The sequence below is a fragment of the Hemitrygon akajei genome, chromosome 5 (assembly GCF_048418815.1).
Source record: "Hemitrygon akajei chromosome 5, sHemAka1.3, whole genome shotgun sequence".
Lineage (NCBI taxonomy): Eukaryota > Metazoa > Chordata > Chondrichthyes > Myliobatiformes > Dasyatidae > Hemitrygon > Hemitrygon akajei.
The window spans coordinates 166638544-166665238 of NC_133128.1; the positions used below are offsets into that span (position 1 = coordinate 166638544).

The following is a 26695-nucleotide window of genomic DNA, read 5'->3' on the forward strand; positions in this document are numbered from 1 at the left end:
TATATGAAACCGGAGGCCCACCATTGTCGTCAAAGTTAACTGTTTATTTCACAGGGCATTTGGGGATGGCTGATAGATGTTGGCCATGTCTATATCTATGAATAAGTTATAAAAACTTCCAGAGAGTCTCTTCTTTATGTAGCAAATCCTACAAAGTAAACCAGTTTACACCAGTACAATTCACTAATATATGTGTACTTAGAGGGTAAAGAAAGGTAGTTGCTTAGATTAAATTTCAATGTGATTTATAGTGCAATTTGAATTCTTTTCACATGAATGTTAGCTTTCACAATCAGCTCTCCAAAATATATGAACTGACCTCTGCATATTTCTGCAATTATGATAAAAATGACTTTTTGGCAATTTGGTCTGTTTTGTCTGCAACATCACTGCAGTTTTTTTTTCTAAGTTTATCTTCTAATTTAGGTTGGTCTTTGGTTATTTATATTTATGTTTTAAGCATGACAAACTTATGTTGGATGGTTGAAATGCTTAACCTTTTAAATATTCTTTCAAATACAGATGTCTTCAGGATGGATTCAGAGTTCCTTGATAATGAACAGAAGTACAAAGATCTAAAACGAGGTGAGATCTCTAACTCCATTTAAGTACACAGGCGAGTCTGAGGGGGAGAAAAACTTCATTTGTTTCAAATAAGGAAACTTGGGCAGTAGCTAATATTTTGGGCTAATGATCTTTAAATGACCTGCACGTAACTTTATTTTGTAGATGCAAAAGTATAAATAGCAATACATTTTACATGGAAGTGGGAGTTGGTCATATTGTCTTTTGATTACACTTATCATTTAGTAAGAATATTTGCTCAACATCTCAATATTTGCATTTCACCAATGTAGAGATTTACAAATACCTACAAACCTTGAAGGAAAGGTAATTTCTCTGCATCTTATTCTTTAAGTGGCTGATCTGTTATCTTGAAACTCTATTATACATTTTGAAATTCTATTGAAAAGAAACCATTTTTCAGCATTTCCTTTGTTCATCCCTCTCTGAAACTTGTACGTTTCGATTCAATCAAACACTTTTTTGTGAACTTCAGTGAGTTTTTAACTAAGCTTGGTCAATTGTCCATTTAGGTAACCCCTCATTTCAACATTCAACCTTGTAAATTTTCAACGGCCTGAGACACTTGTGCTCCGACACACTTGATCGGGGCCAACATTTGATATTAACTAATAAAAAGGCTACATGAAAATATGAAATAAAACCTGAATTTGTTTAAGATACTCAGAAGCTTGAGCAGCTATTAGTTCTGAGCTAATATTCTATAAACAACTTGAAATGTTAACTCTCCACAGATGACCAACTCAGATTTCCAATGTTTTCTGTGTTTTTTTAAAATGCAACATATCTTCCCTTGTTAATTGCTTGCTGCACCCACAGTTATCCTTTTTATATCTGTGCTGCCGGTCAAATATCCTACTGCATGCAAAACAGATATTTCTTGAACACTTGCTGGATTTCAGTGAAATTTTGATAAGAATAAATTTGCTCTTTGATTTTCTGCTTGTCATTCATTTATTCCTTTCATATTCCTCATCTGTTCTCCTTTTAAATCTGTATAAATAAAGATTGTGAAGCAGCACTGCTGCAATAAAAGATTCAAATGTGTTGGGAAGTAAACAAGTTTCATATTGCTGATTGTAATTTATGAATGTATTACCCACAGAAATTCTTGATGAAGGTAGTAGTGATTCTGCTTCTGGTGGTGAAGAGGGTGATGATGATACAGAAAGTGATGATGATGAAGATGAAGCTGAGACTGAGGAAGGTATGCAAATATTTATTGCTTAGTTCTACAATGTTTATTCATGTGTGTGCTTACTATTGATTCTGTCAGATTTTTATTCAAGTTATTCAAATTCAATTTTTTAAAAATGCTGCCTTCATTTACAAAAGATGATTTTGATACTTAGTTTGTTCTCAGTGGGTTGATTGAATTTTTATATTTTTTTCCTTTTTCAATCTTTTTATTATTATTAATATCAACAAAATAAAATGATACATAGATAATGGAATTACAAACATACACTTTCCAACTAAACATGAGAGAATACATAAGCAATGATTACAGTATAAATGAGTATTCCCAAATCATGAACGATCCAATATACAAATAAACAAGTCAAACCTAGGTATATCATAATATATATTTTTTTTAAAGAAAGAAAAAAAAATTATGCAAAAGAAAAACTAATCTAATAATCTAATAACTAATAGAGAAAAAAAAACAAAAAAAGAAAAATGAAAAAAATAGAAAAAAGGCTGTTTATAATACCTCGCAACAACAGAAAATCATCAGTGTCGTCAATTCCGATCCTCTCAACATATATACAATCAAAACTGGAAAAACGAATAGGCTTGGAACAGGGTCATATTACATCATATGAAAATATTGAATAAATGGTCTCCATATCTTTTCAAATTTAATAGAAGTATCAAATACAACACTTCTAATTTTTTCTAAATTTAAACATAACATAGTTTGAGAAAACCAATGAAATACGGTAGGAGGATTAATTTCTTTCCAATTCAACAAAATAGATCTTCTAGCCATTAATGTAAGAAATGCAATCATTCGACAAGTGGAAGAGGGTAAATGGAGTGAGTCCATCATTGGTAAACCAAAAATTGCAGTAATAGGATGAGGTTGTAAATCAATGTTCAATACCGCAGAAATAATATCAAAAATATCTTTCCAATATTTTTTCAAAAGCGGACACGACCAAAACATATGAGTTAAAGACGCTATTTCAGAATGACATCTGTCACAAATAAGATTTATATAGGAATAAAAACGAGCCAATTTATTCTTGGACGTATGAGCCCTGTGCACAACTTTAAACTGTATTAATAAATGTTTAACACATATAGATGATGTATTAACTAATTGAAGAATTTTATCCCAATTCTCAATAGGGATAATAAGGTTAAGTTCTCTTTCCCAATCATTTTTAATCTTACGAAAGGGCTCTGAATGTATCTTCATAATTATATTGTAAAGTTTTGATATTAGCCCTTTCTGAAAAGGATTTAGTTCAAACAAATTCTCCAAAATACCTGAAGACATTCCTACTTTGGAAAAGTAGGAAGTACAGTATTTAAGAAATTCCTAATCTGTAAATATCTAAAAAAATGAAATCTAGGCAAATTATATTTATTAGATAATTGCTCAAAAGACATAAAACAATTATCCAAAAATAAATCGGAAAATCGTAATAATCCTTTAGTCTTCCAAGCTGAATAAGCTTGGTCGATAATAGAAGGATAAAAAAAGCAATTGGATACAATAGGAATATTTAAAACAAACTGAGTCAACCCAAAAAATTTCCGAAATTGAAACCATATATGTAAAGTATGTTTAACTATCGGGTTGTCAATTCGTTTCGGCAATTTAGAAAGAGCAAAGGGAAGAGAAGTCCCTAAAATAGAACCCAATGCAAATCCTTGTACAGATTTAATTTCCAAGTTCACCCAATGAGGGCTAAAAGATATATCCCAATCCTTTAACCAACATATCAAATATCAGATATTAACTGCCCAATAATAAAATCTAAAATTAGGCAATGCCAATCCACCTTCCTTCTTTGCCTTCTGTAAATATATTTTACCTAACCTAGGATTTTTATTCTGCCATATATATGAGGAAATTTTTGAATCAACATTAGCAAAAAAAGATTTCGGAATAAAAATTGGTACCGCTTGAAATATATATAAAAACTTGGGTAAAATAACCATCTTAATAGCAGTAATCCGACCTATCAGAGATAAAGATAGTGGTGACCATTTAGTAAACAAACATTTAATTTGATCAATTAAGGGTAAAAAATTAACCTTAAATAAGTCTTTATAGTTTTTTGTGATTTTAATCCCTAAGTACATAAAAGAGTCATTAACTAATTTAAAAGGTAAATTTCCATAAATTGGAACCTGTCTATTTAAAGGAAACAATTCACTCTTATTAAGATTTAATTTATACCCGGAAAAATCACTAAATTGAACCAACAATGATAAAACTGTAGGAATGGATTTCTCAGGATCAGAAATAAATAATAATAAATCATCTGCATATAATGATAAACTTATGTATATCTGTCCCACGATTAATGCCAAAAATTTTCTGTGATTCTCTGATAGCAATTGCCAAGGGTTCTAAAGCAACATCAAATAATAATGGACTAAGAGGACAGCCTTGTCTAGTACCCCGAAATAAACGAAAAAAGGGAGATCTTAGATTGTTAGTAGGGTTGATTAAATTTATCATCCATTTCTAACTGTTTTGGTCAATTGATATTGGCCTTTTATGTTCATTTGTCTCCTGAACACTTTGGGAACTTTAAAAATAGGTCAGTTTGTACAGACAGCTCGTTGGAAATTGAGATTTCCATGCATGAACACCAAGTATAAAATGTGTTTGAGGTCAGAGATGTGGATATATATAACTCTCAGTGTGCTCTTCTCCTATTGAGTTTTATATCTTATTGAGCTGAAGTGATGGATGAACTTCGCATTTTTTGCCATAGCATTATGCCAGTTAACTTTCATTGAAATGGTAATTTTAACTTTTTTTATTCTCTCAGGATATATTTTTCATAATTGCTGTAATTACTGTTTCAAGTATATTTATAGTTATTTTAGAATACATTTTGAATGTTTTTAATTGTGAACAATAAGTGGTTAGTTTGACCACAGGGCTAATGGTGGGTAGAGAACCAGGAACCACAGAAGTATTTCAGTACTTCTGAAATGTAGTTATTATTGTAATGTATGTTTCAGGCAGTATGTCACTTGATGTTGTTGCTGTTGCTGCATTTTTTCTTGGTGACAGAGGCTGAATGAATGGAGTTGCTTCTGAAACATACCAATGGCATCTATTTCACTGAAGCCTTTTTTCAGTTTACTTTGTGATTTATCTGTCAGTGTTCTTTGGGTCGTAGCTATACTGGTCTTGTATTAGTGTGCTTTGTCTGTATTTAAGCAAGTTATAATTTTGTATTTTTTTATTTTTGTATTTGGGGATGATACCACGATTGGTGGAGTTGTGGATTGTGTAGCAGACTGGCAAAGAGTACAGTATGATATAGATCAGTTGCAGATATGGGCAGAGAAATGGTAGATGGAGTTTAACATGGATATATGTGAGTATAGTATACAGTTCTGGTCATCCAACTATAGGAAGGATGTTGAGGCTTTGGAAAGGGTGCAGAAGAGGTTTACCAAGATGTTGGCTGGTTTAGAGGGCAATATGCAATCACGGGAGGCTGGATAAACTTGGGTTGTTTTCTCTGGTGTGGTGGAGGCTGTGGGGAGATCTGATAGAGGTTTACAAGATTATGAGAAACATAGAGTGGACAGAGAGTATGTTTCTTGGGATGGAAATGTCTTAATATCAAAGGGTATGCATTGAAGGTGAGAGCAGATAGATTCAAGGAGGATGTGAGGGGTAAGTTTTTTTTACGCAGCAAGTCCTGGATGCTTGGAATGCGCTGCCTGGTATGGCGGAAGAGGCTTTTAAGAGACATTTTGATCGGCACATGGATGTAAGGAAGATGGAGGGATATGGACACAGTATAGGTAGGAGGGATTAGTGTTTGGGTGTTTTTGATTTGCTTTTATGATGGTTCTGCACAGCACTGTGGCCCGAATAGCCTGTTCCTGTGCTGTGTTCTGTTAGAGATCCATGTAGAACTTACAGAAAAGGACGAATAGAGCAATGAACATGGCAGATTTTCACCGCAAATCATTTTAAGTTTTACAAAAAGCTGAAACTTACTTTACTTACAGGTGTAAAGAAAATAACCATACATGACAAGACTGAAGTAAACCTTGTTTCATTTCGTCGTACCATTTATCTTGCTATCCAGTCCAGGTAAGTAAATGTCTTCAATGTCACTTGAATATTTTCACTTTTTATCAGAACTCATTGTTTTGTAAAAGTTTTTTAAAAATATTTATGATTCCAAATAGCAATAATTAAAGAATATGGTTATTTTGAACTGATTTTGTGTCGACTTTGTCTTTAATAAGAAGACAAAGCCTTTAATAATCATAAAACTGAATTTAGTGTCTTTTCTGCTGAATTGGTTACCAACTTGACACTGAATGCAGCAACAAATCTTTTCCCACAAATTTATTGCTGTTGCCCCAGCTAAGCTGGTACAATTATTAAAGACTTCTTAAAAATCCAAAACTGTACTGGCAAAAGAGAATCTATATGTAACAGTGTAAAAACAGAGTCCAAATTATGCATTCAATTTTCTACTGCCAGTCTGTTTCTGGAAAATACATTCTTGAAATTATCTAATTGGAGAGCAGGTGAATGTTTAAGAAATTTTGGGAGGTGAGTAAAAATGACAAAATAAAGTGTATTTGCAGTAGAAGTAAGGATATTTTTCTTTTGTGTTGCAAGATATTGCAAAAGAGGGAGAGGGATTAAACATTAATTTAAAATTGATCCTATTATTACATGTCTGAGGAAATTTAGGAAGAATATTGTTTCAGGTAACAAATTTGTTATGCATGTGAATTTTGTCTCGAGTAAAATCTGGTCCATTTTCAGTTATTCCCAGCTGCAGTATTGCTTAAATTGTTGCCAGTATTGTAGGATAAGTTTAAATCCTTCTTTGCTTTAAGCAGTGATTTCTTTTATTACAAATTTATGCATTTATCAGAATCTGAGCATTACTGGCAAGACCTGCAATTATTGCCTTTAAAGAAATGATGGTGGTGAGCTGCAATCTTTAACTGCTGCAGTACTCCAGGGGAATGTACTTCCAGAATGAACAGCAATATGTTTCAAGGAATGATATTGTGCGATTTGAAATGAAGATTGGAGATAGCTAACCTCAGAGTCTGTTGTCCTAGTTCTTGGTGGTAATGATTTTTCGTTTGGGAGGTGCTATCATAGCAACCTGATTGAGTAAATGTCCTGCTTTTTATAGATGGCACATAATGCAGCTACTGTGTGCTGGTGATGGCAGAAGTGATTATTTGAAATGGTTGATAGGATGCCAATTGCTTTGTCTTGGATGGTGTTAGACCTCTTTGTTGTCAAAGCAAGACTCACCCAGGCAAGCAGAAACTATGTTATCATAATCTAAACCTGTTCATTTTTGCTGTCAAGTCTTTGGTATCGGGAGGTGAGTTACTGGGCACAGAAGTCACACGAAGCAAGCCAAGTATTTGACTAGTCGGATTGCGTTGGGTGATTCCCCAAGATGTTTATAACATGGTAACTTGGTGATAGTAGGGCAATTAATGTTAGATGATTAGATTCTTGTTCCTGAACCTGGTGCTATGAGTCCTAAGGCTCATGTACCAATTAGTTATGGAGAGCAAGATTTCCATGTTTGAACATATATATTATCGGATCCCATGCTCTTGGCTATATTCCAATGCTCCCAGTCACTTCCTGATGTGCTTTGAAGTGGATTGAATTGACTCAAGCCTGGCTTCTTTGCTGGAAATCTCAAGATGAAGCCATGTAGCAGGAGTGCAGAACATTTAACTAATGTGTTGCCAGTACATTTGCTTAGATATTTTGTTGTTGTTGTTTTGCTCTTCACCATCCACGTTTTCCTTTTCTACAACTTCCCTAAGTTAGTATCTAGTGCTTCCAGCAGACCTTTTTTTCCACTGCTCATTAAACCAGGACTGATCTTTTGGTTTTTATTCTGATTCATATTGTGACTTGCTCCTGAAATGAGCTCCTTTGAAGATATTTCCTTCATTAGCCAAGGCTTAGATTGTAAGAATAGGGAGTTATGCTGCAACTATATTTACTGGTGCTGCTTGGTCACTGGATACATGTTCAATAGCTATAACAATTTGAGTTGTGTTTCAGATGCAATACTGATATCGTGTATCACCAAGAATGTAAATAGTGTTGAATTACTGTATTACGTATCAATACATTATCATAATGTATAATCTGAAACTTGACATTTTTTTCCCTGTATCCTGATGTGACATTTGTGGCATTAAGGTGAAGTGCACAATGTAAAATTAGTCTTCCTAAGTGAAGTATTATCTAACCTAAAGAACTTGTCTCCTCTCTGGACAGTGCCAAGCTGATTGAATGGTGACTGCATATAATGAAACAAGTAACAAATCACATGATTTTGAATACCTCAGTGTTGGTTTTTTCCTTCTGCTGTCCATTCTTCCTGCTTTCTCTCCTAATGTTATCAAATTTATTCCTTTGTGATTACCGAAATACAAAAGGTCACTTTGTCCACATACAGTTGAAGAATTATCTTTATTATTGACTCAGTTCACTGTTAAAAAAAATCAAACAATATTTATGAAAATACAAGTTAGAGAGACTGCAGTTCTATTTGATGTATATGGGCCGAAGGGATCTTGATTTGTAGCTATATAGATCATTGAAGGTGGCATAGGATTTAATATAACAAATGTAATGGAATTTCTAATATATTGAAAGTTATGGATGTGAAATTGTAGAAGATTTAAATTAGGGTGCAGTCTACATACATAAGAACCATTTCAAAGTACATAAGAAGGAAATAGCAAATTAGCATTAATCTACTTATCATAACGTGCAGTTTGGTTCAATTACTCTGAAGTTAGTAAGGTTTTCAATCAATTGCCTTTTGTTGGGGCATCACTTTAAGATGACAGTAGAAAGGCTTAACAATCTGAACTGTAAATTGAAAAAAATATCATCTTGGGTCAGGATAGAGAATTGAGTTTGGGTCAGTGGAATATACAAAGCTACCTTGGGTCACAAATGGAAATGGACTCTGAAGCATAAGACAATAATGTTTCGAATAGTGTGTGTGCTATGATCTTCAAGAATTTTGACATTTTGGTGCTTTTTAAGATTTGTGTAATGTTGAACAACTGATTAGTTCATAAAATTGAGTATTCATGTTCTGCATTTTACCTCTCATTGGTTAATTTATCTCTGCATATTGAAAATTGAATTAAAATTTGGTCAGGTCATACTTTGGGACTTTGTTGTAAAAGAACATTATTGTATTTCTGTAGTTTGGATTTCGAAGAATGTGCTCATAAATTATTGAAGATGGAATTTCCTGAAAGTCAAACTGTGAGTATTAATTTGCATGCGTTAAGTTTCTCTGTTGATGTGGGAGGGCACTATCTGTGTTGGTACCTATTGATCAGATCATTTCACATGGGCATTGAGTTAGAAGAAGGTAAAACAATAACAATGAAGAATAAAAGTGTAGCAAGAAGTGCAGTACAGATAAAAATAAGGTGCAAGATCATAACAAGGTAGATCGAGTTCAGGTGTACAACTTATGCAATGGAACTATTTAATATTCACATTACAGTAGAGTGGAAGCTGTCCTTAAGCCTGGTGGTATGTGCTTTCATGCTTTTGTATCTTCTGCCTGATGGAAGGGGGCAGAAGAGAGAGTATCCAGGGTGGGTGGAGTTTTTGATTTTACAGGCTGCTATAGATTCACCATCAGGTTTATTATCATTGACATATGTTGTGGAATTTATTGTTTTGTGACAGTAGTACCGTAGATTCCGGACTACAGAGCGCACCTGATTAAAAGCCGCTGGCTCTAATTTTAGAAAGAAAATCAATTTTTTACTTGTACAGGCCGCACCGGATTTTCGGCCGCAGGTGTCCCACGTTGTAATATGAGATATTTACACAGAAAGATATTACACGTGAGGATTTTTTAACTTTTAATTAAATCCATATGGTAACATAAACAAATACATATTGCAAATGCTTTTTTTCGAACCGTGCCTGTAACGCGGCTACTTTTAAATATACGTTGCGTATACTTTTTTACTGAACAACATTCCAATATCTCCTAACGACTGGTAAAAAATATATATACTGCAGCCAACCAGGAAAAGTTATTGATCGCCTTTAACTTAAAAGCAGCGTTTTGGCTCCGCCGCTCCCCCCCGCCGTCCCGTTTATCGCAAATGGCATTTTTCCCACAAGACGCGGCGAAACCGGGTGTGACGTCATAGCATCCCACGATGTAGTACAGAAAACAAATATAGTTAAAACTCTTCTAACTTTAACTAGAAAATGAATTACTAAGCGAAAATATTATAAACTAAATAACTGCCATAAAGGCAGCACAGTGCTTTTCTTCGAGTGTTTTCCATGTTGATGAGGGTGAGTACAAATGACTGATTTACAATAATTTAATTGTGAAAGTGCGCTTGATTTATCGTACAATTTCATTGGACCTCTGTGAACTACTCATCAATTTTATTGGTCTACTGTTACGAGGCAAAATGTTTTTGGCGGCATGAAAAAAATCATGTATTAGCCGCTCCGTATTAAAGGCCGCAGAGTTCAAAGCTGTTCAAAATGTGGGAAAAAAGTAGCAGCTTAAAATCCGGAATCTACGGTACATTACAAGGAGTAAAAAAAAAAATTATCAAGTTACAAAAACTAAATAATGCTCAACATACTTCAAATGTTGAGTGTGCATCTTCAGGCTCCTGTACTTACTCCCTGATGGTAGTAATGTGAAGAGAGCATGGCATTGGAACTTGCATACCAGGCTGTGATGCAACCAGTCAGAATGAGCTTCACTATACATCTATAGAAATTTGCAAGAGTATTCATAATGGAATAGAGCTGCTGGCATGCTGTCTTCATGACTGTGTTAATGTATCGGGCCCAGAGCAGATCTTCTCAGATGTTGACATCTGGGAAATTGAAGCTGCTTGCTTGTCCCGCCACTGATCCCTCAATGAGGACTATTGTGTGTTCTCCTGACTTCCCTTTCTGGAAGTCCACAATCAGTTCTTTGGACTTGGTGACATTGAGTGCAAGGTTGTTGTTGTTGAACCACTCAACCAGCCTGTCTGCCTCACTCCTCTATACCTCTGTGGCCATTTGACATTCTACAACAGAGGTATAATCAACAAATTTATAGTTGGTGGTTGAGCTGTGCCAAGCCATACAGTCCTAAGTGCAGAGAGTAGAGCAGTGGACTAAAGAACAAAAAAGTTTGAGGTGTGTTTGTGTTGATTGTCAGCAAGGAGATATTTACCAGTTTGCATTGACTTAGTACTGGGAGGATGATGTTATTGAATGCAGAGCTGTCATCGATCAAATCTGACCAAAGTTGTTTGCAGCACTCCGGGTATGTTCTAAGCTCAATTCATTCAAATGAAGTAGAAATTTGATCATTTTGCTCCATGCCCTTTGTAAAAAAAAAACCACTTCAGTTTTGTTTTCCTAATTACTTCTTGTGCCTGTGTACTGATGTAATGTTACTTTTCTCTTCATTAAATCATGTTCTTATGTCTCCATTTAAGGAATATGCTGCTTCCATTCTATGTACCAAGGTGGATACCTAGTTATCCAAAATGCACATTCCTTCTGTTTTGCTAACTTTTGTAATTGCAAGTTGTTGCTCTGAAGAACTGTTATTTTTGTATATTTATCTGAAAACAGCACTGGAGAGAATACAATTCTTGTTACTAGCACACATATAGGTAACTGTGAAACAAAATGTTGAAATGCATTAAGCTGCTTCACTCTACAGTTTAATAAATACATGGGTTAAAACTTCAAACTTTTATGTAGGGGAATATTATTTATTGACAAGTACATTCTTGAAAAATCTCTTTGCCATTCATCATCTATGGTTTTGATACTGACCTGTGCTTTATTTTGCTTTTCTGGAGGGCCCTGTACAGTCTTTATTTCATCTAGGGCTGCAACATTTGGAATGTGTTTTCTATTGTTTTCCAACTCATGATGAACAGCAATGATACAAGGCTGCCTTTGAAAATTTCAGACAGACTCACTGACTTAGATATTGACCTGTTATTCCTTTGTTGGACAATTTGTGTGCATTATAGGAAGGAGCAGGGAAAAAGGAATAAAAGCATGAAAATGGTGTCATCACTCAGTACAAGGAAAACCTATTTTATAAGGTGTAGATAGTTATTAAAAAAAATAGTTTTAGTGGAAACATATTTAGGTCACTTTGCTCTATTAGCCAGACACAGTAAATTGTGCTGTTACTTAATGTCACTAGTTCATAAACAAAAAAACCCCACTAGTTTTATTGAAAATCTATTGTTGACAGAAGTAAATCAATTGCAGGTTTTGCAGGAAATAAAATGGAATTGCAATTTTGCTTCTTGATTGAATAGTTTTCAGTTATAGTTTTGAAATTATCCATTTACTCAAACTTTTTTCAAAAATTTAGACTGTTTCATGAGAATGAACCCTTTCCTTTTTTTTGGTTTCTTTACTAACCATATATTCAAATGAAGAGTTATAAAGCTCAATCATTTAATTGCATATTGTGTACTGTTTGTAATTTCGTAATGGGGACACGTCACGCAGCATCCACCCAAACAAGATTTCTTAAGTTTGGCCAGGCCGAGGGTTGTCTTCCCCTAGATTAAGTCGCTAGCCGAACTGAGAGTTACAGAAGATACCTCTCCAATCACACCCTTTGAAACTTGAAATGATAGCAAATCCAAGGTCACTCATGAGTTTCCCAGAGTTTGGTTGGATATTACACAACAATCATGATCTTATTATTTGGTGAATATGGCATATGGGCAAAATCTTAAGGAATGCAATATTGAAACATACAAATATTGTACAGATTATTTTGCAGAATATAAACATTTACTTCGTTTCTAACTTAACAGTGAATGGAAATACCTATGAAGTACACAACAGGCAAGACATTCCAGGTTGTTCATAAAATAAAGTTAAAACTACTTCTGCAAAACCCAATATCAAATTGTTAAAATACATGAATAGAAATAACATTCAAAATGAACTGAGATTTTTTTCACAGTGGAATGAAACTAATTTGAAATTATAATATGTGTAATTCTGGTGAATTAGAAACCAGATGAGGCCAAACTGTCAAACATGTATTGTGGATTTAAGAACTAATGCACCCAAGAGCAATTCTTTCAAGGGTGAGCAGCTTAATGTTAAATATTCCAGTGGAAATTCTGATCACAGAATTGCCAACAATTAAGTGTAGTAACCACTAAGTGGTGCTACAGAGCCTTCTGTTTAACATTCAGTAACTGAATTTAACAATCAGTTTCTAATGTCCCACAATTTGCTTTAGAGTTTGAAGGCGCTTGCTAGGGGAGTTTTTCAAGATAGGCAATTCTTTACCTAACATGAGGGAGTAAAAATTTGAAGGTGTTGCGGGGATGAATTAGATGAGCTGTCTCACTCAGGAGCTGGCACAGACTCAATATGCCGAAGGGCATCTTAATTGTGCTATAATCATTCTATGATTTTTGGAAATGACTTCACTTCAAATGTTGAACTTCCTGTAGCTCCTTGCAAATGTTAATTGATCCCATTCGTATAAATCTTTCTTTGATATTGTTTGCTGTAGATGAAATTTTGTTTTCATTACTTTTATTTATCTCCTTTCCTTGCATTCCAACTGTTTTTATGTCATTTTGGGATTCGGACTTAACATTTTCTTTGTTGATTGTGTGGTGTGTTGGCCTTTACTAGTTGTGGGATTAAATTCAAGAGCCACGAGGTAATGTTGCAGCTCTATAAAATGCAGATTAGACCACTCTTTGGCGTATTGTCTTCAGTTCTGGCTGCCTCATTACAGGAAGAATGTAGATGCTCTAGAGAGGGTGCAGAGGGCATTAGCCTCCATACGTGGTATATCGTATCCTGGGGACTCTGGTGCTGCACTGTCAGTTTTTCCAGACTTTCCACTGTTACTCTTTCTGATATACCAATGTACTTTTATCGACCTTTTTGAGATGTTGTACAGTGGTGTATTTTAAAGTGAATAAAATGAGTTTAAAGGGAGTGCAGGAATGGGATCCCAGTGAGGAATGGGGCCCTGGTGTGTTTGATCATAATGTAGGAACAGGTCCCATTGAACCAGATACCAATCAATTGATTATTGAAATTTTACTGTAGCTTATGCTAACAATTTAAATTGGGAAGGGTTGGAAACTCTTGGATTTTCATGCACAACAGTCTGGAATTTAATAGAATGGTTAAAAAAAACCTTAAAAAAAACATCCAGTTCTGTGGACAAACATGCCTTGTTAATGAGAGAGGTCAGAGGAGAATGGCCAGACTGGTTTTATTTGACAGGAAGGTGACATTAACTCAAATAACTGTAGGCTACAACAATAGTGTGCCGAAGAGTATCTCTAAATGCACAACACGTCAAACCTTGAAGTGAATGGGCAACATCCGCAGGAGACCATGAACATACAGTCAGTGGCCACTTTATTGGGTAAGAAGGTACTTAATAAAATGCCACTGAGTGCTGCTTTTAAAATGAAATCATTTCAAACAATCATAGAGTGGTTATAACACAGTAAGATTTCAATTTGGTCAAATAAATAACGATGAGTAAAATGGAGGCATTATAAATTTACATATTTAAAATACATACCCTATTTTCACAAATTAAAATGTTTGTTTTAATTGTCATTACAATTCACATGACAAATGGAATAATCATATTAATGTATAATAGTAGGATTATACTTCTGTAAAAATGTCTAAACTCTGTAATAATAAAATCAAGCTTTTCTTTGATATTTTTCCCCGTAGAGACTTTCTTCTGCAATGTTTGTTAGTCTTGCTCTCCTGATTGTTTTCATGGCCACCTTAATTTTGTTTGTGTTTCTCTTTTTTTTAAAAAAAGTTTTGAACCTATCTTTCTATTCACAGAAAGAACTATGCAACATGATTTTAGATTGCTGTGCACAACAAAGAACATATGAAAAATTTTTTGGTCTTTTGGCTGGAGTGAGTATCGTAAATATTACTGTATGCATTTTGTCAGTGGTTAAGAACTGATCATGTAAAAACTGTTGTTAAAATTGCTTTGTATTGTGGTATCCCTCAGTCCATAAATTTTAAATGTTTTACCTATTTCTGTCTGAACATAATTTGTCAAGCATTTATTCTGGTAAATTGAGAAATTACATGCTTCACGCTCTATTCCAATATCATTTCAGCGCTTTTGCATGTTAAAAAAGGACTATATGGAAGCTTTTGAAGGAATCTACAAAGAACAGTATGAAACTATACATCGGTTAGAAACCAACAAACTGCGCAATGTGGCCAAGATGTTTGCACACCTCCTGTACACAGATTCAATTCCTTGGAGTGTAAGTCATGGCCAGCGGCAGTACTCCATTTATTTGTTTTCTTTGAGGATTTTTTTCTCTCTGATGTACTTCTTGAGGCCCAATGAATGTTTCAGGTTGATTAAGGTTAAAATAAATATCTTTTATATCAGAAATGTATTCTTTGAACAGAATAATAAATGAATAAAAGGTTTGCTCTGTAATGAGCCAGTCAGTTTAGTTTTTACTTACTAATAATATGTTATTATTTCCCTACCCATTTTCCTTTTTATCACACTGTATGCTAAACACCAAAGCATTGCCATCATCTTAGCTTACTAATTCCAAAATGGAATTTTCTAAGCAGTTTCTTGTTATCTTTCTATTGCCAGCAACAGACATTCAAATTATAAAAGGAGAAAGAAAATGCTTGTAAGAAAAGCAAAGGTAGTATCATGAGGACTTCCAATATACAGGCAGATTGGGAAAATCTGATTAGCACTGGATTCCAAGAGAAGAAATTTGTAGAATGCCTAGATGGTGGCTATTTAGAGCAGCTTGTGGTCACGCAATTATGGGTAAAGGCAATTCTGGAATTGGTGTGCAATGAACCAGATTTGATTTGGGAGCCTAAATTAAAGGAACTTGAGAAGGCAGTGATTAAATGATAGAATTCACCCTTTGGTTTGTGAGGGGGCAGGGTGAAATCAGATGTTTTAGTACTGCATTTGAGTGAAGCTGACTGCAGACGCCTGAGAGATGAGCTGGCCAAGGTGAAAGGGATTCTAGCAAGATGAAGGGAGAAGATAATTGGCAGGAGTTTCTGGGAGTACTTCAGAAGATGCAGGATCATTTTATCCCAAGGAAGAAGCAGCATTTTAAAAGGAAGATGAGGCACCTGTGGCTGAAAGGGACATCAAAGACAGTGTAAAAACAAGAGAGAACATGCAATGTTACAAAAAATTAGCTGGAAGTCAGGATTGAGAATCTTTTTAAAACCCAACAGAAGACAACCAAAAAAGCAACAATGAGAGAATAATGAAATATGAAGGTAAGCTAGTTAATATTATTAAAGAGAGATAATTATTATTATCAAAGAGAATACTAATAGTTTTTCAGATCTATAAAGAGTAAAAGAGAAGCAAAAGTGGACATTGGACCGTTGGAAAATGATGCTGGAGGAATAGTAATGTGGGGAAAAAAATGAAATGGCAGATGAGCTGAATATGTATCTAGTGGAAGAAGCCAGCAACGTCAGCAATTCTAAAGTCAGGTGCAAGTGAGTCATCACTATTAGTCAGGAGGTGGTGCTTGGGAAGCTGAAAAGTCTGTAGAATGATGCATCACTTGGATAGATGGACTACACCTCAGGGTTCTGAAAAAGATAGCTGAAGACATCACGGAGGTAATAGTGATTTTTCAAGGATCACTAAAGAAAGGAATGGTTCCAGATGACTTCACTCTTTGAGAAGGGAGGAGGGGAAAAGACAGGAAATTACCGCTCAATTACCCTGACCAGGCTAATTGAGGTTTAGTAGTTGGTAAGATTTAAGGTCCATAATGAGGAATGAAGGTTTGGAGTACTTGCAAGCACATACTGAAATGGACAGAGGACAGCATGATTTCCTGAAGGGGAGAAGGAAATTACAAACAAGATAGACAAAGGAGAGTCAGTGGTTGTGTTGTTTACTTGCTTTTTCAGAAGTTCTTTGATATGATGCTGCACATGAAGCTGCTAAACAAGATAGGAGCCCGTGGTATTACAGTAAAGGTACTCACATGAATAGAGGATTGGCTAATTAGCAGAAAGCAAACAGTGAGAATAAAGGGGGCCATCTCTGGTTGGCTGCCAGTGACTCGTGGTGTTCCACAGGGTTTGGTGTTGGGACCCCTTCTTTTCATGTTATATATTAATGATCCAGATGATGGAATTGATGGCTTTGGACCCACGTTTGTGAATGATGCAGATAGGTGGAGCAGCAGATTGTGTTGAGGAAGCAGGGAGTCTGCAGAAGGACTTAGGTAGAGAAAATGGGTTAAGAAGTGCCAGCTGGCATGCAGTGTAGTGAAGTGGATGTTGTCTACTTTTATAGAAGGAATAAAGGTATACATTATCCTTTAAATGGGGAGAGCATTGAGAAATTGGAGGTGCAGAGGAACTTGAGTCTTTATACAGATTTCCCTGAAGGTTAACTTCAAGGTTGAGTTGGTAGTAAAGAAGGTAAGTGCAATGTTAGCATTCATTTTGAGAGGACTGGTGTATAAAAAGCAAAGATATAATGCTGAGGCTTTATGTGATTTTGGTCAGACCTTATTTTTAAGGGTATTGTGAGCAGTTTTAGGTCGCTTATCTAAGATGTGCTGGCTTAGGAGATGGCCCAGAGAAGGTTGACAAGAATGGTCCTGGGAATGAAAGGGTTACTGTATGAAGTGTGTTTGGCTCAGGACCTTAAAATTTATTGGAATTTAGAAGGATGGGGAGGAGGATTCTTATTGAAACCTAGCGAATATTGAAAGGCCTGAATAAAGTGGACGTGGATTGGATGTTTCCAGTAGTGGGAAAGTCTGGGACCAGAGGGCATGGCTGCAGAATAAAAGGGCATACCATAAGACAGATGAAGAAATTCTTCAGCCAGAAGGTGGTGTATCTGTGGAATTCAATGCCCAGACAGCTGTGCAGGTCAAATCATTTGAGTATAATAAAGCAGAGATTGATGGCTTTCTGTTAGTAAACATGTCAAAGGTTACTGGGAGCAGAAGAGTATGATGTAGAGATGGAAAAATAAGTCAAGCACTCTTCATGGGCTGGATGACCTAGTTCTGCTCCTATGCCTTATGGTAAATGGTTGAGTTATATAAATGTCATTGTATTTATTGTCTTTGAATTGCTTAAAATACTTCTGAAGAATGAAATAATGTTTTAAAAGTAACTAATTAAATAGCAAACTTCATTTCAGTTTCCCTGCATACTTGTAGGTTCTCGAATGTGTTCATTTAAGTGAAGAAACAACAACATCTTCCAGCAGAATCTTTGTAAAGATCCTTTTTCAAGAGCTTTGTGAATATATGGGACTCCCCAAACTAAATCAAAGACTACAGGACATGTATGTATAACTGTGCTCCACAACAGTGTATTTTGTTTGAGTTCTATCCTGAATTAAGATTTCCAAATAGGCTGAATGTTCCAAAGTGCATTTCTTTTCAGTTATTATATGTTCATTCATGTTTTTATACTGCTGATTTGATGTCAAAAACAGGATCTAAGAGAACCAGTGATTTAGATTTTTTTATACTCTTGAAATATATCTCAATGACTTAGTGTTGTTTTTTATTCAAATGAAATATTTGCATGTACTTAATTGCTGCATGTGATGATGACTAAAAGAATGTATGATAGTTCATTTTTAAATTTGGTCTGAAAGTATTTAGGGATAGTAACATACTTTGATCGTAGTGTCGATTTAAAAAAATATTTTTATTGGAGTCGTTTCCGTTAAGTATTCAGTCAAAGGTGTGCTTACTCATATGCTTGCTACCAAGATATAAGTTGAATTAGCCTGGATTGAATTTGCATAACATTGATGGCAAATAAAAATACATGGACTTGCATGAGCATTTTATTTCCAATACTGGAAAATGAGCAAAGTCTCGAGTAAAGGTGGGGTAATGGTATTTGTACAGTGCATTGTAAAAATATTTTCAGCCCCCCCCCAACCCTTTGTTCACATAAATGAGGATTACAATTAGGGATCAACTTAACTGAGAATTTTTATTTGTGAATCACATGCTCCTTTACAATTTTCCAGGTTTTTTGGGGAAAAAACCTGTGTAAAGCGTGAAAAACTAAAAATTCAAAAACTTAATTGTCAGTAGTTCAAAAGCATTCATTCCCCTTTGTTCAGTATGTAATAGAACCAACTCTTGCTGCTATTACAGCCAGTAGTCTTTTTGGATACAGTTAAGTCTCTTAGCTTTGCACAATGTGATGGAACAGGATTTGCCCATTCCTCATTGCAAAATTGCTCAAGCTGTGTTGGGGAAGGCAGTGGACAGCAATCTTGAGGTCTTGCTAGAGATGTTCAGTCGGATTAAGGTCAGAATTCTGACTGGACCAATCAAGGACATCAGTTTCAATACACACAAAATGCTGGAGGAACTCAGCAGGCCAGGCAGCATCTATGGAAAAAAGTGCAGTCGATGTTTTGGGCTGAGACCCTTCGCCCGGAAGTTTAAATCTTCCCTTCGACTGCTCAGTTCCTCCAATATTTTGTGTCTGTGTGTGTGTGTTGCTTGGATTTCCAGCATCTGCAGATTTTCTCTTGTTTGATATCACTTTTCTTCATTTGAAGCCACTCCATGGTTGCTCTGACAGTATGCTTTGGGTCATTGTCCCATTGAAAGACATACTTCCTCCCCAGTTTAAGCTTTCTGGCAGAGGCTAGCAGGTTTTTATCCAGGATCTCTCTGTATTTAGCAGTATTCATCTTCCTTATCAATCCTGACCAGATTTCCAGTCCCTGCAGTTGAAAAGCATTCCCATAGCATAATGCTTCCTTGACCATGTTTTACAGTAGGGATGGTGTTACCTAGCTGATGTTCAGTATTAGATTTACGCCACACTTGCCACTTAATAAATTCCACTTTACTCTCATCTGCCGCATGACCTTCATGTACATATCTACAGTATCTTGTAAGTGACACTTTTCAAAGTCTTTATAGGCAAGCAAGTGCTTTTCTTTAAGCCAGAGCTGCTTCTTTGCTACTCTTCCATAAATGCTCCTTTTGTTCAAGGCCTTCGAGTGTGGAGCCATGAATTTCATCTCCATTTGCTGCCATTGACTTTTGCAGCTCACTCAGAGTAACTGTTGGCATCTCAATAGCCTCTCTTGCAAGTGCCATTCTTCTCTGACAAGTTTAGAGGGGTGTCCTGACCTAGGTAGTGTGGTTGTGGTTTTATATTTTTCCCACTTTTTCATGATGGACTGAGCAATGAGCTCCAAAGTATGTTCACTACCTTTGAAATGGTCTTGGATCATTCCCCAGATTTCTATTAATTCCCCAGTGCTTCTATTAATAGCACTTCCCTGACTTATCTTGAATACTGTTTTGTCTGTATTTTGGTTTGGTCTGTTAAAAATCTACCATACTGTTGGAACTTAGAGTGGAGGGGGTATTATTCAGATGATTCTCTAATTTTCTACATTAACAAATTGGGTGAGTAATATACATTGTTACACCTGTGGAAAGTTAGCATAGTAATTAGGATGAGCACATAAAAGAATGAGATTCACAATTTTGTTTTTAATTTTTAGTAAATTGTTGACAGATTTTGTAATTTTTCTTTTGATTTGACATGCACAGTATTTTGTAGTTATGCTCAAATTACTAGTTCAATATTTTTAACTTTAGAATATGAGTTAGTAAAATGTGAAAATAGTTGTGAGGCTGAGTACTTTTTCCAAGGCACTGTATAATATATCTAACCGAGATCATTTGACCTTGTATTAAAGTTTCTATTGCTTTAAAATATGATATTTTTTAAAGTAGTTTTTCTTATTGTTTTTATTACAGAACTCTACAGCCTTTCTTTGAAGGTCTCTTTCCCAGGGATAATCCACGCAATACTCGATTTGCTATCAATTTCTTTACCTCTATTGGTCTTGGAGGGCTAACGTATGTATAGGTTTTTTTGGTTCCTTCACAAGATTTGTATTGTCTTCTGCTTCTAATAATATTAGTTTCTTCTTTCCAATACAGAGATGAGTTAAGAGAACATTTAAAAAATGCTCCAAAAATCATAATGACACAGCAGCAAGATGTTGAATCATCAGATTCTTCTTCCTCGTCCTCTTCCTCCTCGGACTCCGATTCAGATTCATCCTCTGATTCAGAATCAGGAAGTAGTGGAAGTAGCAGTGATAGCGATAGCAGTTCAGGATCATCTAGCAGTAGTTCATCTTCCAGCAGTAGCAGTGATTCAGGTATGTTCTTCATGGTTGGCTTTTGAGCCTTGCTCCATACTGAAGAATATTTACATAAAAGGGAGAAATAAGACAAATCCTTTTGCACATTATTCTCTCACCTGTTACTTTTGTTGCAGAATTTATTTCTTCAATCTATGACAAAAATCTTGTGAAGTTCCTCATTTATGGCTTCTATAATAGTGTTTTTCATTTCTTCCTCTCGTTGTAAAATGCAGCTATGAATAAAGACTGATGTTACGTTCCCCAGTAACCGGGTGACTTACCAGCAAAGATAGAGAGGTCCGCTGAAGCCTGGTGCTACTATTTTCAAACGTTTTATTTATAAAGGGGCACAAACATATGGTTAATACAAAACATTCAGATCATATACATCGTCAAAACTCAATCTAAAGCACAGGTGTAGTAATAATCAATCAAAAATGAGCTCTATCGTTGTCTAGGGGATACTGAGTCCAATGAAATATAAGAGTCACTCAAAGTCTGCAGGCTTCCCAGTTTCGGGAACCGCTGGCATTTCACGTGTTGGATAGAGAGAGAAGGAACACTTGCCCGTCGTCTTTGCGAAGCAAATCCCTGTTGTTAGTAAAAACGGTTTGTCCTTTGGTTCCAGCCACAGACTCCCGATCCGGAATCTAACGCACGTGGCTTCCTTCAGAATGACTTCCCGCTTCGACAGGAAGCACTATCATGTCTTCTTTGTGTGTCTCCTTGGTGCGTCTGAGGCCCCGCCTCGGCAGCCCACCTTTTATCTGGACTGGCAGGGTTGTAGATGTCAATCAGGGTGGGGGCAAGGCAATCTTTCCCCCATCACCCATCTCACATTGCCCTGAGGGTTTGCAAGTAGGCCAGTTCCTTATTCCACAAAGGTGTCTCCCAAGACAATGGCTATGTCCAAGGCTTTTATCTTGCTGAGCGACCAGCCCACATTCCAAACCGTAAGGCTCTCTCTCTCTCTCTCTCTCTCTCTCTTGCGATTCTCACAAAGGAGGGGGCTGAGGTCATGACACTGATATTTTACAAAGGGAAAATTTCATTTCTTCTATTTGGTCATAATTAAATACTGGGGTTGTGATTCAAAAGCAACAATATAAATGAGATAATTTGGTCCCTACTGTGTCGAAGAGTTTTCAATTTACTCTTAAATTGTGGTTATATATATTTTGTAGAAAAAGTTGTGAATGTGTAAGCCTAAATTGTGAAGTCAGAATATCAAATGAAGTATTTTGTAAACACATATTTAGAATACTTTAAACTGATCAGAAATTATTTGACAATTGTTCCATGAACATGATTTTTCTGGGAACAAGATTTTCAGAAGGCCTTTTGCCCTCAATAATGTCTGATGAGGTAGGCTTCCATGTTTACCAATTGAGTTCTGATGTATTGCTCAAATGGACACAATTGCTTAGAATGTCTGGAATCAGTGTCAGCAGTTGATAGGGAAAGAAAGCTTGACTGGTGATGTTAAACTTGTTTAATCTGTGGATTAGGGGATCACTGGCAAGCCCAATGTTTTATCATCCATTCTGATTGCTTTTATCTAGAGAAGTGAAGTCATTTGAGTATACCCACCATTTAAACCATTTATTAACCTAAAAAACTGAAATTGCATTAAATGATTTTAATTTTACCTTAGTCAACAAGAATCATCAACAACTTGAGTAAATAACTACTTTTCATAAGCTTTTGGTAAGTTGTTAATGCATATAAAATGTAGTTTTCCATCTTATATTTTATATTCTTGGAGGGGGGAGGCAGGAGACTGAGGTTGAGAAGAAAGATGGATCAGCCATGATGAAATGGCAGAATAGACTTGATGGACCAAATAGCCTAATTCTTCTCCTCTATCTCATGGTCCTGTATTTATAATGCACAATTAAGTCAAAAACTTAAAAGGCATTAGGAAAAAAACAATTCCCCATTTTTTCTAACCCTGCATAAATGTGATTTGCATTTGTGATCTAAATATAAGGAGTGAGTGTCATTTGAGGTGAAGTGCTTCTGTTTGTACTGTTTTGATTGACAAAGATCTTTAGCTTAACATACCAAAAACTTTAAAAGGGGGAAAAGACTTGGTATTCTGTAGCAAATGTCAGAAAGATCTTGCGTCATGTTCTGTGCATAAATTTGGAGCATGATGGAGCACATACAACTTGCCTGAATGAGAGCAGCTCAGTAAGCTTGATAATATCCAGGGCACAGTATCCCATTATCATGTTAACTAAAAAATAGAAACAGCCCTTTGAGCCCACTCTGCAATTTAGTATGATCATGTCTGATTCTCAATCCCAAGTGTGTATTCTTTCTCTTTGATCAAATCTGTCCCACTCCCACCCCACCCCTCCCCACCCCACGAAAAGCCAGGGATCGCGTACTCTGCATCTTGAATGTTTCAATGAAATTGATATTCATGAAATTCATACTTCTTACCACTAATTGGGCCATGGCTGCAGTATGTACCATCCACCAAATTTGCTTACGAAGGGTAACTCCTCCACAGCATTCCCAACCACCAAGTATAAGGACAGGAGCACATGGAAATATCATCTTACTGTTGATTTGAAAAATTCACCATTGTTTTGTTACTGGTCTTAAGTTGTGAAAATCCCTGTCCAACAGCACCGTTGGAGTACCATCACCTGTAGTTCAGGGAAGCAAGCACATCATCACCTTCCCAGGATAATTAAGACGGGTTTTGCCAGTAACCTCAAACTCCTAAGAACAATTTTGAAAAAATGGTCTATTAAAACCTACCAAGAACAAAATCGGAAAAACTGCAATTGAATCACCCACTGCGGGTCATTTGGTTGTCGTATGGACAGCTGTGGATCTGTAGAACTATTTGGTGTAACTTGAAAATGAGGTGCCATGTATCTCCACTGATTTATTCTTCTGTGAAGCTGAGCTTAGCTTTTCATATTATTTGTATTTTTAAAATGCCAAATCATAGGAACGATGTTACTTCCCAGCTTTTATTGAATTGCCTGAATAGTTAAGGGCAATTTTAATTTACTATAAAGATGGCAACTTTTTTTTTCAGAGGTATGCCTGATTTTTACTTTCAGTATTTAGTTTGAATAATGGTAAAAATTTAACAGAAAGATGATGAAGTGTAATAATTATGTTGTGCCATCATTCTCAACAGATCTACTTTAATGTGATTGAAATTGAAGAAAACAGATTGGAAATTCATTTAGTAGTGATATGTTCAGGGATTAATTTTGCACCAAGGATTTGAAGGACACAATATTAAATGTGTATGCACACAGACAGATTGTCCAATAATTCAGAATAGCTGCAGGCAATCTGTCAAAACTACTGTTCATATTCATAGTTTGACTAAAACTGAGCCAGTCACAAAATATCCTTCTGTAAAAGATTTTTTTTCACTTCTCTAGCTTTCCCACAAGCATTTCATCAACGTGTCGAGTCTTGCTTTTGCATTTGTTTTTCATACACAACCCAAATCGGAGTCTTTTACAGCATATCACGCCCACACTGACACTGAGTCATACTAGACATCCGTGAAAGGAAAAGGCAGTCCTGGTGTAGGCTGGGGCAACTCCTTTACAGTTCCCCTACTCAAATAGATTCCTGTCACCACCTGATGTTGGCACTAAATTTAAACTTGAAACTGACATTCAAGAAATGTGTCCCAAGCCTTAGCAACATTCACCCTCCACTTCCTTGCCAGAATTGCACCCTGACCTAACAGGAGCAATTGGAAATACTCAGCATCTGCATCTGTGGAGAATATAACAAAGTTAATGGTGTAGGTCAGAAGCACCTGCTGAGTATTTACAGCATTTTCTTATTTAGTTTTAGGGTTCAGCATTTGCAGCTTAATATTTACTGAGCCTAGCCAAACCCAACAGGTGGCCAAGTGCATCTTTCATCTGTAAATATCAATAGTAACTAAGCATAAAAATGTTATTCTGTTCTGCTTTTAGTTACATTCTTAAGATCCTCATTTCTTTAGTCGTGCCAAGGCTAGTTGTGTAAAAATCCATATTTAATATTTCATTGGGCTATTGCAATTCTAGTGCAGGTTCATTTTTTTTTGTTTAAAGCTTTACTGTGTGTTGCTTTTGTGGTATTTGTTTTAACTGAAATTGTAATTCCCACCAGCAGTTGGATGGAATATATTGACAAACTGTTTGATATAAATGTCAGCTTCTCACACATAATGATTGTACAATTAATGTCATGGAACTTATAATGATTGTGCAACTCTCAGCTACGCTTTCAGGAAAACCAGTGATCTAGAATTATATTTCAATATTAATTCTATTGCTTGCTGAAAAAGGAAATATTTATAGTCTGCACATTTATAGTGACTGAGTAAATCCTTCTTTTCCAGATGATTTAAATTCAAAGAACAAGAAAATACAGAATAAAAATGAACGAGGTGAAGAAAAAATAGACAATAGAAAAAGGCCACGTGAGAGAGAAGGATCTAGAAAAGACCAAGAACGTGGATATCGAGGTGGAAGTGAGGAACAGGAAAGAAGTAGTGTCAGAACACATAGGAAGCCTAGAGAGAGAAGAGATGACTCAGACAGACATGATAGGGAGGACAGGAATGAAAGAGATCGCAAACGCAGTGATAGGTATAAAGAACATGATCGAAACCGTGACTTTACAGATAAACATACTGAGTACAGAAAAGAAGATGCAAGGAACCATTCTCGTTCTGAAAATGATAGGAACAGCTCCAGGAACAAGGATAGCAATGATCAATACAGTCATGGCAGGGAATTGTCAAAATCTAGAGAGAAGTGTCGTGAAGAAATCCAAACCTCGAGAAATAGTGAAGAAGACCGCCCAAAAAATGGTGTAGATAAGCGATCTGGAAAGCATGATCGTCATGAGAGTAGATACTCAGAACGTTCTAAGGACTACAGAAAAGATGACGGCAGGTACAGGGAAAGTTCTCCAAGAAGACACTGAGTATTTACAATGCTGCTACTAAGCAAAAAAAAAACTGCATTGCCAAAGCTCTGATGAAGGCCGCAGAAATCCAATAACTAAAGAAAAAGGAACCAGGTCTTGAATAGAACTGCCGATCTGTACGTAGTTTCCACTGGAATCTCACAAACTGCTATTTCCAGTTGTCATCTTTTGTAATTAGTGAAATCTGCATTTAAAAAGAATGAGTAAATACATTCAACCAATTCTTCTTTTTGGACAAACCTGGAAGGTGTGCAGATTTATTTTGTGGACAGTGATACATTTGATAATGCATTTATAGAGGATTTGACATTCTCTTATTTCATGTAAATGTTTTGTTTGTCAACTCAAATAAAAATCGTGCAGATATGTCACCATTTTGGAGGTTTTTAATCAACTTTTTTTTTGTTTTTCTACGATCTATATTACATTAGCATTTAAAACGGGTTAAAATAGTCACCAATATACCTTTGACTTGGAAATACGTAGATATAGTTTGTTTCTTGAAAATGTGCCATAGTATTTTTAAATGTTAGGACATATGTATTATATAAATTTGACATGTATGCCATGAAAATTTGTCTACATTTATGTTTACCTAGTGTATATGTATAGTAGATATTCAAATTAATATTTTAAAGTGCCTTTTTTGAAGCTTG

The 26695-nt window shown here is 35.7% G+C and overlaps 1 protein-coding gene across 1 annotated transcript in view; it reads left to right on the top strand.

Annotated features, from left to right (window-relative positions):
- The window catches only part of cwc22 (CWC22 spliceosome associated protein homolog), a 96409-nt gene extending 69996 nt beyond the window's left edge, over positions 1-26413 (top strand). The window contains exons 12-21 of the mRNA XM_073047093.1: positions 523-585; positions 1691-1792; positions 5806-5890; positions 9031-9091; positions 14702-14779; positions 14992-15144; positions 18079-18206; positions 20674-20775; positions 20860-21083; positions 25447-26413. Coding sequence (XP_072903194.1) covers positions 523-585; positions 1691-1792; positions 5806-5890; positions 9031-9091; positions 14702-14779; positions 14992-15144; positions 18079-18206; positions 20674-20775; positions 20860-21083; positions 25447-26036 — 1586 coding nt within the window. The 3' untranslated portion in view covers positions 26037-26413. The remainder of the gene's footprint in view (positions 1-522; positions 586-1690; positions 1793-5805; positions 5891-9030; positions 9092-14701; positions 14780-14991; positions 15145-18078; positions 18207-20673; positions 20776-20859; positions 21084-25446) is intronic.
- The last annotated feature ends 282 nt before the right edge of the window (positions 26414-26695 follow it).